Source organism: Sinocyclocheilus grahami, unplaced genomic scaffold, assembly GCF_001515645.1.
Source record: "Sinocyclocheilus grahami isolate Dianchi unplaced genomic scaffold, SAMN03320097.WGS_v1.1 scaffold65.1, whole genome shotgun sequence".
NCBI classification, from domain to species: Eukaryota; Metazoa; Chordata; class Actinopteri; order Cypriniformes; family Cyprinidae; genus Sinocyclocheilus; species Sinocyclocheilus grahami.
This window is the reverse complement of record NW_015505244.1, coordinates 1975279-1989177: the sequence shown is the minus strand read 5'-3', so window position 1 is coordinate 1989177 and position 13899 is coordinate 1975279. Positions and strand designations below refer to the sequence as shown.

The 13899-nt window shown below is 37.7% G+C and overlaps 1 protein-coding gene across 3 annotated transcripts in view; it reads left to right on the top strand.

Moving 5' to 3' along the window:
• LOC107584984 (catenin delta-2-like) overlaps nucleotides 1-13899 on the top strand; it is a 92625-nt gene that overhangs the window by 61884 nt on the left and 16842 nt on the right. For all 3 annotated transcript variants that reach the window (XM_016271787.1, XM_016271786.1, XM_016271788.1), the window contains 2 exons: nucleotides 5940-6174; nucleotides 9933-10017. In XM_016271787.1, coding sequence (XP_016127273.1) covers nucleotides 5940-6174; nucleotides 9933-10017 — 320 coding nt within the window. The remainder of the gene's footprint in view (nucleotides 1-5939; nucleotides 6175-9932; nucleotides 10018-13899) is intronic.

Here is a 13899-nt window from a genome sequence, read left to right as displayed (position 1 = left end):
ATTTTATGATCTCATAGCTATTATTAATAGCCTGCATTCTCTATTCTCTTTGCATTTTCTCTCCATATTCACTCTTGTTTTGTCTACACGCAAGCATCAATGTGCAATCGATCTAAAATCGCGAACTCAGTTAACCTGCGTTGAAGCTCCTGATGTTGGCAAAATATCCAGATTTGGGTATTTTTCAGTGGGGTTTTTGTTAGTTCCAGTGGCTGAATTTTAAAGTGATGTGTATATATAAAATCCCCCGAGATGCTGTTTGAGGCTTCAACATGTACAAAATCAGGCACAGCAGGCGTGAATGAAGGCAGACACACATTAAGCATAGCATTGGATGAGCAACAGAGTAGTGTAATTTGTAATCGGAATGACTTTCCAAACTTTCAGGTGGCAAACTTGATTTCATGTGTTGAAATAGGAGGGTATTGGTGTGGGCATACGGACCATGATGAGACACGTTCTTCAGAGGACTAGCAGACAAAGCTCGGTGGATTTGTTGGAAATGTTTGAAGTTGTGCTGTAACTTTGAGAATCAGCTTTACTGGGCTTGTTTCGAAGGTCCGACATTTCAGTTGATGGAGAGGGATTTGAAAAGTTCTGATCCATCATTGAAAGTTTCATCTCGGATTTGATGACTGAAAGACACATATTTGTCACCCACCTGCACAAAGAATGAGAAAAGAGGGGATGTGCTCGACAAGCTGGCCTTTAGAAAAATAACTAAGTGTGTGTGTGTGTGTGTGTGTGTGTGCGGCTGAGGCCAATCGCCTTCCTCTCTTGCTTCAATTTACGGCCAATCTTCCCATCTCTCACACGCTCCCTCATGCATCCATTTGGTCATTTTTCCATCTTCCCTGCCTTTATCTGTTTTCTCTCTCTTTCATTAGGAGATTGCCAGAGGTGTCTCGAAGCAAAATAGCTGCTTTATAATAATGAGACTAGAAAATCGCCACTTTATCTTTTCTGTGGCCAAATCCAGCCATTCAGTCATCTCTCTTTCTGTCCCGGCCGTCACTCCACAAGGTGGCTCTGTTTAAAATAGCATCCATTGGTCTTCAGAAGAAGCTTTTTCTTTTTAATCCAATATGACAGACATCAAAGGCGGTAATAGAGAGCGATATAGCGCTTGAAAGCCACGCTGCCAGATGGTCTCCTTTCAAATGGTCTCCACGGTGGCTGATTTCCAAGTTAATTTGCTCCCTAACCTTTAAGAATAAATTTTGTTTTAAGGTCTGTCTTCGAATGCTTTGTTGTTTGTACTTCTCTTTTATGTCCAAGTCGGCTATTTTCTGCCATTGGCGTTTGAACCTGCTGTTAGCTTCGTTAAAAAAAACCCTCTTTGGATCCATTTAAATGTTATTGCAGGATAAAGGCTCACAGAGATGCTGCCCAAAGCCTTTCACCACTGTGTGACATTTTAAACCAAGCCGAAAACCCTCAGGTCTTCATGGAACATTTTACCAACTCTCTTTGAACTCCGAATATTAATGCTCTTCATTTTATTCAGTATGGAAGTATATAATGCCATTCCAGTCATTACATGCCTTCTCAACCACCTGTACATGTTCTTCCCAGAGAAACAGAGTGATGTTGTTTTCAGCTTAAAGAGATAGTTTATGGAAATGCTGAAAAAACTCAACCTTGACTAAAACTAAATTAATTAATTAATTAATTAAAATTGAAATAAATTAATATATAAATAAATAAAATCAGTTAAAACTGGAAATAAAGTTCAGCCAAATGTTTTATTTTTATTAAATGTTATTTATTTATTTTTATTTAATAATAAGGAATGCATCTTGAGCACCAAATCAGCTTATTAGAATGATTCCTGAAGGATCATGTGTGAAAACTGGAGTAATGATGCTGAAAATTCTGCTTGGATCACAGGAATAAATTATATTTTAAAATATATTAAAATAGAAAGCAGTTATTGTAAAATGTTAAAATATTTCACAATATTGCTACATATTTCTGTATTTTTGGTTAAAAAAAATGCATCCTTGGTAAGCATAAGAGACTTCTTTCAAAAGCAATCACTCATTGTACTGCATAAAAATTCTTTAAACATTTCGACTTTTGTGTTATACAGTAAAAGCATACAGGTTTGGAATGACATGGAGGTAAAAAAAAATTCTGTCACTGAACTTTGCCTTCAATGTCCTTTATAGCATATGTCTTCTAACTTGGTCACCTAGAATTTAGTGTACATAAAAGCAGCAATAATGGAAGGACGCTCTCTCTCTCTCTCTCTCTCTCTCTCTCTCTCTTTGTAAATGTCTGTGGGTGCGTGTGTATTTCTGGAGCTCATGATGGCCCAGGGCAGTGTAGCTGATTGCCTGTTTTGTGGGAGAATGGGCTTTTATAAGCTGGAGGGTCTGCACTTACCTCTGACTACCACTAAGCCCTCGTATTCCCAAGAGCTCGTAGATGAGGCACTCTAGTGAGTCAAGGTTAGTCTTGAGTCATATACAGTCGTCCAGATCTCATCGTCATGTAGCAGAACTGTCCGACTGAGTCCATAAAGAGACTCTTCATTTATCACAAGGAGTGTGAATGTGTTACTTAAAGCCCTTTTACTTCTCCACTGTTGTTTTTCATGCTCAGGCTGACTTTGAGTTGTCTGCACGGATATCCAGAATTATATCTGTCCGAATTGCAGTAATTCATGTTTTTGAAAATCAGCAGCTTGTACTGAAGAGTCCTACTCTCGTGATTACTCATAATCATGCAATCTTGTGTTTCATTGTGATCATAAAGCCTAAAAATGGACTGAAAATGTCCCACACTTCACCTGTTTCACCTCTCCATGCCACTCTTCCTCTGTGGGATCCTGATCACGATATGTGTCCTTCTGTTTTTAGTAAGATTTGATATTTATCTTTTTTTGATGCTTCAAATCTTATGCTGTAACTTTTCAAGGTGATCAGACTTCATTATGATTATGTGTGTTTTTAATTAACATGGAAAAGTCTGTTTTGCTCACCAAGGCTGTATTTATTTGGTCAAAATTACAGTAAAATAGTAATATTGTAAAATATTGTTAAAATTTAAAATAACTGTTTTCTTTTTTTTAAATATTTAAAAATATAATTTATTCCTGTGATGCAAAGCTGAAGTTTCAGTAGCCATTATTCCAGTCTTCAGTGTCACATGATTTTTCAGAAATCGTTGTAATATCCTGATTTGCTGCTCAATAAACTTATTACTCTCAATGCTGCTTAATATCTTTGTGCAAATCGTGATATAATTACACTTAAAAGTTTGGGGTAAGGATTTAAAAAAATAACAATGATACTTTTAATTAGCAAGGATGGACTAAATTGATCAAAAGTGACCGTAAATAAATTTAACAATATTACTGTTTTTACTATATTTATACTATATTTATATCAAATAAATGCAGCCTTGATGAGCATATGAGACTTCATTTTCATATTATAGCAGTGAATGTGTATATATATATATTACATTTATATATTTTAGCTATAAATATATTGAAATATTTTATTATATACAATTAAATTGATATTGATTTTGATATTGATACTGATATAGTACTGTATGTTGAAGCAGCAAGACATCCATTTATTTCACTTTGGGTGTAATGAAGAGGTTCATTGTTTGAATATTGGAGATGAACAAGAAGAGATGATATCACTGATCAGTAGTTTTACCAGGTTTTGATTATTCTGTAAATATCATGTTTTCCCCACAGTTCGCTGTTCAGAGAAATCTCACATCTCATTGGACTGCCTCCATATTGTCAGCTCACGCAAGACAAACGATTTTGCCTGTGGGTACAAGATAAGAAGGCACCAATTAACTGGAAGCTTATTGGTGGTAAAACGGAGCCCTTCTGCAGTATGCTTCATGTAGAAAATGATGTCTGTGTTTCTCCTTCTGAGACCATTTGGAATTAGCGGAAAGAATTGAACAGCCTTAGATTAATTTCATTAGCTGTGTGCTTCTGTGATAGAATAATAGGGTGCTAGAAGGAGAAAAATTTCTGCGTTTCAAAGGTCAAAATATTGGAGCGCTTGGATGATTAAAGTGGCCGCATGAAATCTGGAAAATACTCTATTGCAAACTAGTTTCTTGTTGTTCTTGAAATTGCATGGCTATTTCACAGAAATATCTTGTAGTCTTGTGTTCATACACCAGTTTTATCATTAATACAGATGTCCACATATTAGCATTTCATGTTTTGTTTGCATTTAAATGTAAAAATTCTCTGGAGCTGCAAAACAACAACAAAATGAAAATTGTAGACACTTGCCATCTTTGCTAGTGGGCTTCCTTGAAGCTATTTACATTTATCCAAAGCAGAACTAAATGTGTGCATGGTAGGCATTTCTAGACCTTAGATTTTCTTACGTGCAAACAACAAATATATAATGCCCTATTTTGACATGGCAGTACCAGTATTTCTGTTGTTGAGATCACGGTAATGCAAGAACTTCTACAGTCCCTTCACTGGCCCTTTGCAGGTCTGTGGAAGGAACTTGTCAAAGCAGCATTGAAAAATCATAAGCAGGCCCTGCCTACAAGTGATGAAATAATGTACAAGCTGTTATAATGGTGTTAATTGTATGTAGGAGATTTAGTCTTCTCTTAAATACTATTTCTCTTTATTCCTTTTAAGATTTCTAGCATATAACACAAAGTCACAATGTGTCTTTATATCTCCCAATGTGGCTTCATATCTCAGAATGTGACTTTATATCTTAGAGTGTGGCTTAATATCTCATAATGTGTAATCATGTCTCACAGTGGGACTTCTTATATCTCAAAGTGTGGCTTAATATCTCATAATGTCACTTACTATTTCCCAGTGGGACTATATGTCATATGGCTTTTTATCTCACGATGTGACTGTATCTCATTATTTAAATGTATACATCACAATTTAAATTTATATCTCACAGTGTGGCATAATATCTCATAATGTGACTATATCTCACAGTGTGGCTTAAAATCTTAAAATATGACTTCATATCTCATAATGTGACTATATCTCACAGTGTGGCCTACTATCTCATTATGTGGCTTTAAATCTCACCGTTTGAATTTCTGTCTCATAATGAGGCTTAATATCTCATAATGTGACTTTATATCTCACAGTGTGACAATATGATTATTTATTACTTAATCTTAACATTTAACCATAAGGTTATCTCACATAGGCCTGTCTTGTTTCCTGTCCTCTGTGCATGTGGATCAATGCCGTTGTTTCAGATGGTTGTTATTCCAGGGTAAATTGCTGTGGTCCTCCTTTATATAACATTAAAAGCCTGTGTAAGCAAACATTATATTTGCCACTTTGAAATGGCTTCTATGTGGACTAAAACCTCTCTTGGCAAATTTAACCATAATATAATTGGCTCATAACGCCATGGGGGGTGTACCTTACACCACTGGGCGAGGAAAGAGCACTCAACATCCTGTAGCGATCATTGCGCTTGTGATTGCCTGTTAATATCTCTTAGTGTGTTATGACATAAATTTGTCTCATGTTTCACCTTCACAAACACATAAACTCAAGAATCATATTGTTTCTCCCACTGGTCAAGTTCTTTTTTCAGTGCTGTTGAGTGTTGCCAAGTCAATTTAAATTACACATCCCCTGCTGTTCTTTTAATGTCAGAGTTTTCACACTTTCTCATATTTTCTTTCCTTTGTTCAAGTAGCATGAGTCATATATCCACGCTGCAGTCAGGATAACACCCCCTCCATAGAAATCCAGCGATGTTTAAACCGACACATCTGACACTCTTGAATTGTTGCAGCTCCTGCATTATTATACTCTAGATTAAGAATAAATTGTAGCACAATAGTCATACTGACTGAAAAATTTCATCCTGACTATCATAATTATTCCAGTGCTAATCACCGTATTCTCATATGCTCTTTCTGTCTATTTTTTCCTTTTTGTCTAGGTAAGTATGCCATGCGAGACCTGGTGCACCGGCTCCCGGGTGGGAGCAATGCTAGCGGAAGCAGCGGGGGTACGGCAAACAGCACAGCGGGTAAAACCATGTGCGATGACACCGTTACGGCTATATGCTGCGCCCTACACGAGGTCATCACCAAGAACATGGAGAACGCCAAGGCCTTACGAGACGCCGGTGGCATTGAGAAGCTCATCGGTATTGCTAGGAGTAAAGGAGATAAGTAAGTTGCTTTTTTATAATAGGCTTTCATCTTATCACTAACCTCTAAAATGGCCTGAAGTGTGCGCTAACCACTAGGCCATGGCTTTGTTTTTGCTTGTGCTTTCATGGACCCTGAGAGCTGGCCAGATATTTTGTTCACCAGAAACTGTGCATTGCTCTTGGAGACATTTTATTTTTCAGTTACACAGTTCTACTTTTATTCCAGCACCTTTTCAATGAGATAAACATTATGAGTCAGACCTCAATAAGCATTTCATGAACTTCAAGGCTTCCACATTGTCTACAGATGTTCAGCTAAATCATATATACATCAGCAATGTACCCGACACAAGTCGCTTATTCAGTGCTTGCTGAACTGTAATGAAGAAAAGCAAACATGGAGGTAGAACACATTCACTTTTGCCATAATAGACAAAAAGAGCTGATGTTTGTATTGCTGCATCCTTGAGAATAAAGCTAAATGTCACAAGAGGCTGTATGTAACAAAGATTTTAACACAGTTAAGGGGTGTTATCTGCCATTACAATACAGGGGGGGAAAACTCCCTTAACTTTGGTAAAAACCACTGTGTAACAGCCTTGATTTTGGTTTTGTGAATCACCAGAAGATATACAGAGTGGTCCTGATGAGATTGCAAACTGCTGTAATTTAAACCTGACAGTGAACCGTTTTGTTTTGTTCCCTGGGTTTGTGTACATTTGCCAAATAAAGTTCATTTCTCATTCTGAAATAAAAATCAATCTTTTTTAAATTTTATTTTGTTGTTTGATAAGGAGGGTTATAGTATAATAAAAAATTTATTTAAAATGTACTGCTATTTTATTTATTTTTTTATTTTCTTGTTTATTTATTATATTTATTTTTATTGTGCCCTCTATTTATAGATTTGGTGTATTAATATAGATATATTCAGTTGCAATACATGGCATGTTATTACACGCAACAGGTGTTTCAAATGTGCTTCATCCAATCATATTTTATAATAATCATTTATTGATCAAGCCTTTCTATATGCTGCTTGCTTTAGTCTCTTAGAAACAGCAAGTGTAGGCAGCCTGACAGTGAGTACGTTTACATGGACCACAATAATCTGATTTTAATCCGATTAACACAATACCATGATTAAGAATCTACCATGTAAACAGAGATTTTTTATTACCTTAATCCGGCTAAAGTCATATTTGAAGTAAACAGAAATCGAATTAAGACATGTGGAGTATTCCTATTTTAGTCGCATTACTGAAGTGCAGTATAGACATGTAAACACCTTAATCACATTATTACCGTTGTGCAGGACTTATCGCTGCATTTTGCGACAGGATACACACACGGCAGTGTTCAACCGTTTGACGGCAAATAAAAGAGCTTCAACACCGCCATCGTCTGTATGCACGTACAAATAATTAACTGCACTTGAAGCTTTCATAAAATTAAAAATGAAACACCCAAAACTGTACATGGCATCGTCACGAAGACGAACTATGTTTATACGTGAAATTCCAGAGGGGACGTTGGAGGGCGTCGCGTGGGGGACATAATGACGTGTGCCATTAATCGAACTATGTACTATAACATGTAAAATGGGAACATGAAAGGAATATTCTAAAAGCAACTCATGTAAACATCATAATCATAATATTGGCTTATTTAGAATAAGGTAAATAATTAGATTACTGATGTCCATGTAAACGTAGTCAGTGAGTGATGACACTGTCAAAGACTTTAGTCTGACCCTCATCAAACTGACACTTCATGCGACTGCTTTATATCCGCATCAGATATTCATACACTGTGCCCGCCCCGTTCGAGCCAATATGGTGATGACAGCTGCTTCCAGTTTCCTGCTGAGAGGTTATCAAAGGGACAAGCCACTCGGGTGCTTGCTTGTCTGGATATAGCCCAAATGCAACCGGTTGATTTAGTCCTGGCATGTGGCAGCAACCAGCGTGCTTGTTGTGATATGCCTCAGATTTGATGACTTTTTTGATTTGAAGTGGATTTATTTGGTGCAGATTGTGATATGTTCTCAACACATCATGCATGACAAAGCAAAATAATGAACTCACTGCTCTTGACTGGATAACTTTTTTAATAAGCTATTTAAAAAGCAACAAATACAGAAACTGCTTTTATATATGTATTAAAAATCTACTGTAATTTAAAACTTTTTCCCAAACATACTATTTGGCACACAACTTTTCGCTTACTCTATGGTTTCCATTTGTGAAATCTGCACTTATGCAAACTTCACAGCAAATCTGACCGACTTTGCGCCCTTACATCAACAAATAAGGGAGTTTAATTTGAGATAGTGCCTGACTCAACTCAAGATCTGAGCATGTTAAAATCCATGTTGAAAAATGAGGGGAGGGACAAATCAAACATACAGCTCCACCTCTAAGAATCCATTTTGCCATTTATGAGAGGAAATGATGAAGGATGAGCAGCATTCATTTCCTCTATTAAAGCCATGTTCCCTCAAGGACGGCAAAGATTTTCCTCTAACTTCATTTCAGGTGGCAATTGTAAACTGTTCCATTGTGTCCTTTGAGCTGAAATGGATTGACTCGGCTCAGCGGAAGACAAAACACACAGCTGTTTTATCAATTCAGCTGAAGTCAAACAATTTGTGTCATTTTTGAGAACCAAGAGATTGTTTCTTTTGTTAGTGCATTGTTAATCATAACAAAAGCTGCTGTCCGTGTGAGATGTTTGCTCAGAAAGCAGAGAAAACGCATGGCATCCAATGCTTTCTGAGCTCAGTGTATCAGGATTGGTTTCTCATTTTCCTCTGTTATATTTTGGTATTGGCATTTTGATCTTAGAGTTAGGATATTTTGTAAACATTTTACCATTAGTTTGCTAAAAAATGTGTTGTTTTAGATGTCACTGTTATATTGATGTAACTCAGGCTTGTGTGTTCAGTTCATACAACACGAAGTATATTCAAAAAATTATTTTTCTGTGATATCATCCATCAAAACATCAAAAGCACACTTCTTTTAAAGTCTGGGGTTGGTAAGATTTTTTCTTCTCTAATGCTCACCAGGGCTTACTTTGATCAAAATACAGTAAAAGCAGTTTAAAATAAAACAAGTTTAAAATAACTGTTTTCTATTTTACTATATTCAGAAATGTAATTTGTTCCTGTGATGGTAAAGCTGAATGTCCAGCATCATTACTCCAGTCTTCATTGTCACATGATCCTTCAGAAATCATTCTGAAATGCTGACTTGCTGCTCAAGAAACATTTCTTATTATCAATGTTGAAACAATTGTGCTGCTTAATATTTTTGCAAAAATTGTGATGCTTTTTTTTTTTACAGGATTCTTTGATGAATAAAAGTAAAATAAATCTCTGAGAAAAAAAAATCTTACTGACCCCAAACTTTTGAATAGTAGTGTAATTTTAGTTAAATAAAGTAGTTAATTTTTTTTCATTGCATTAGAATTTTTTTTAATAAATTGCTTTTCATTTTATTGCTATTGTTATTTTTATGTTGTTTAATAATATTCCTTTTAATAAATAAATTACATATTAAGAAAATAAACAATAATATAAATATGATTTAATATACAACCATTTAATATAATTATTAGATAAAATAATTTACTTATTGTAATAAATCTTCCAGTGATATGCTCTTAAAAATGTATCAAATTTTAACAGATAATAATGAATGCCTGTTGAAACATATGTCCATTTATTGCTGTTGACTCTACTTGTCTGTTTTCTTCTCTCTCTCTCACACACAGACACTCACCTAAAGTGGTAAAGGCAGCATCTCAGGTTCTCAGTAGCATGTGGCAGTACAGAGATCTCCGGAGCCTTTATAAGAAGGTAGGAGACCAGCTTCCACTCATGACAGCTGTGTCCCACTTCATTCATCCCAACCTGAGGAATTAATTTAGCATGCTAACTGAATGAAATCGAATTAAGACATGTGGAGTATTCCTATTTTAGTCGCATTACTGTGCAGTATAGTGCAGTATAAAGTGCAGTATAGACATGTAAACACCTTAATCACATTATTACCGTCGTGCAGGACTTTTCGCTGCATTTTGCGACAGGATACACACACGGCAGTGTTCAACCGTTTGACGGCAAATAAAAGAACTTCAACACCGCCATCGTCTGTATGCACGTACAAATAATTAACTGCACTTGAAGCTTTCATAAAATTAAAAATTAAACACCCAAAACTGTACATGGCATCATCACGAAGACGAACTATATGTTTATACGTGAAATTCCGGAGGGGATGTCGGATGGCGTCGCGTGGGGACATAATGACGTGTGCCATTAATCGACATCACATGACTGTGATGTCATCACATGAGTGCGACATCACATAACTGATCTCCCACTCCCACACCATTTTGTTTGAACTTTTAGAGACAATAGTTTAGAATGAAAACTGGAGAGTTTTGTACCCCTCCTCCCTGACAAAGATGTGCGACCCACTATTTATTCAGCACAACACCTTGTAGCCGACTGAAAACATTAATCCGCACTGACAAGCAAAGAATGCTCTATTGAGCAGTAACGGCCAGGCTGAAGAGATATTTCCATTCAATAAGTGCTTGTTGCACTTACTATTGTGTGTATCTGTTCAGACGTCTCCCTTGCAGATTATTGAGGCAAACTTTGGCCTTGGCTAGCGCTGACTGCATTCAGAACGTATTGTATGGTCTAAACAGCATGGTGAATAGACTGATGTGAGGAGACCTTGTATGAATGTTGCCATATTTCTGTGCAACAGCAATGAAAAGCAGATTTATTTTAATTTCCAAGCCAAAATTTTTAGCTAGCTTTTAGGGGCATTAAATAGACAATGTGCTCATAAAATTACATTTAAAGTTAAATGAAAAAGGGACATGTGGCCAAGTATGGTGACCCATACTCAGAATTATGGGCATTTATCCCATCCAAAGTGTGCACAAACACAGCAGTGAACACACACACACACACCGTGAACACACCCAGAGCAGTGGGCAGCCATTGTTTTTTGCTGAGTTTTTTGCTCAGTCGTGGTATTGAAGGTGGGAGAGAGCGCTGTACACTCGAACCCACAACCTTTGGGTTACGAGTCCGACTCTCTAACCATTAGGCCACGACTTCCCCCATTTAATTAAGGGCAATAGGAATTAACCTATTTACATGACCTCTCAGACCTTACAGACCTCTCGTATTACATTCAAACACAGATAATGAGCAGCCAAAGTAGACTTAAACATTAACAAGGTCAAACCAAACCAAAATGTTCCCAAATGAACTACTAGTAAGAGCATGAGAATGGAAATTTTGGGTTGTGACAGACCACTGTCCCAGAAGCCTCTAGGCTGCGAGAACACACCGTTCCCGTTTGCTGAGCACTCTCCGTCCAGACAGATACGACTCTGGGTGGTGAGGGACGTCACGAACCGAGCTCTATAATGTGTCGTTTCGTCCACTTGGCTCTGCAGAGCAGGCGTCGAAGAATTACAGCCCACGGAGACGGCAACGGATGCCATGCTGACCTTTAGAGATGAGAAAAGGCCAAGAGCCGGTTGCCTGCGCCGCTGAGATGAGTTTAGAAGTGTGTCTGTGGAAACAATGGTGCCCCCTCCTCATACTGTGTCAGAGAGAGAGCACAGCGCTGGGCAAATTCACAATGCTTGTTTGAAAATGTCTGTAATGATATGTAATTATGGATGTTTGTGAGTTTACCCCGCTAAGCTCGTCACCATCAAATCCAATGTCGAATTACAAGCTCTAATTTCATGTGCACATACTATTAATTACCCTCTCTGTCTTTTTTTTATATTTAGAGGGTTGGACGAAAAGGTACCATGTGTCAATTATAATGAAAGAGAGTAATTAGATAGAACACCGATTCCCATTATGCTAGCTGACTAAATATCTATAAATAATATCGAACAAAGACCACAGCGCTCACAGGTTCACAGTGGCGTTGTGTTCGTATGCCGCCTTGAGGCAGGTTATTGAACAGCTGCTTTAGCTGATGCAGATAAAGTGATGAGGTCAAGGATGTGGAGGACAGCCAGAGCTATAAATGCATCATCAGAGAGGCCGAAGTCGTTAAATCTACAGTAATACTTATTATATACCGTTCTCAGATTGGTTTTAGAGATATAGAGCTCTATGGATAGAGCGCCCCCATATAGGCTGGGTTTGCAAAGATTTTTAAAACCTCCCACAACCTAACCTGTTTCCTCCATCCCAGCTGAGCCCTGGAAATGTCACCGGGGATGGTATTAAGCAAAGGGCAGCAAGAAAGAGATTGCTATTATTAACATTTGCAGAGCCCCGTCTCTCATCTCATGAGTGCATAATGACAGTTGTTCCACGTGGATGTGTCTTTCTCTCCCGCCGCTGAAATGAAAGGTGTCAATTGGATGAGTCGGGCCACCTGAGGCGCGATTCTTTGTGTTTTTGGTGGTGTGATGGATGAAGCCAAGAGAGAACAGGGAAGACAAGAGGGAAGGAAAGCAAAAACAAGAGGTTTGGGAAGTCAGACACCTCCCAAGGCTGTGAACAATGGCCTCGTGCCCAGGAAGCATCTGTGATCTTTTGGTTTTGATGCTTCGAGCCAGTATGGGAGGAAGTTGTGTGTTATGGAGTTTAACAGTCTTTATTAATAATCGTAGTTCTGTGTGTCCTGTATTCTTTAGTTTCCTTTTCCTTTTTTTTCTTCCTACTTTTTTTTATGTATTTTTTTATAATTTCATAGATATTTTTTATTTAAATTTATATATATATTGAATGGGGCCATGTATCATGAGATTTTGAGTGAACACCTCCTTCCATCAGCAAGGGCATTGAAGATGAAACGTGGCTGGGTCTTTCAGCATGACAATGATCCCAAACACACCGCCCGGGCAACGAAGGAGTGGCTTCGTAAGAAGCATTTCAAGGTCCTGGAGTGGCCTAGCCAGTCTCCAGATCTCAACCCCATAGAAAATCTTTGGAGGGAGTTGAAAATCTGTGTTGCCCAGCGACAGCCCCAAAACATTACTGCTCTAGAGGAGATCTGCATGGAGGAATGGGCCAAAATACCATATATATATAAGCCTGAATGATTCATACATTTCATAAATGTATTGTTTGAGTTTGTGCATTGCATTTATGCTCTAGGGAGGTACAGATGTACAGTAAACAGATTATTTGCAACATTTGAAAATTGCTTTTTGAAAAGTTTTTGGCCTATAATGCATAAATATTTATAATTTTGCATAATAACATGTATTTAATTCATATAAAGTTACAGCAGTTGATCTGCTTAAACAGAAATCTTTGAAGTGCAGACGGCTTCCAGCTCCATCTACTAATAAGGTGTGTGTGTTTGTGAGAAAGCCCAGAAGCGCTTGGCTTGATTTACTCAGTATGACGTAGAGCCGGTCTAAGATGAAGTAAAGTTCTTGCCTGAGAGAAGAGAGAAGTTGCTTATGCCATTGATCTTGAGCCTAAAGCCTCACACATGTTGTGCTGAGAGGTGTTACATTCAGCCTGGCAGCCTCCTGAGATGCAATTCCACAGTCATCCCTCCTCAACACTCTCCACAAGGAAGTATCAGGGAAGTCAATTGCCTCAGCGACCCAAGGGAGCCAACTCAGCAAGAGCAACGCTCCTGGCTCCATCTGCCTCTGGGAGTATAATAATGAGCGCTTGCCATTGGCTTGCTTCTGTGCACATTTCCACACCAGAAGTTTTTTTTTCTGT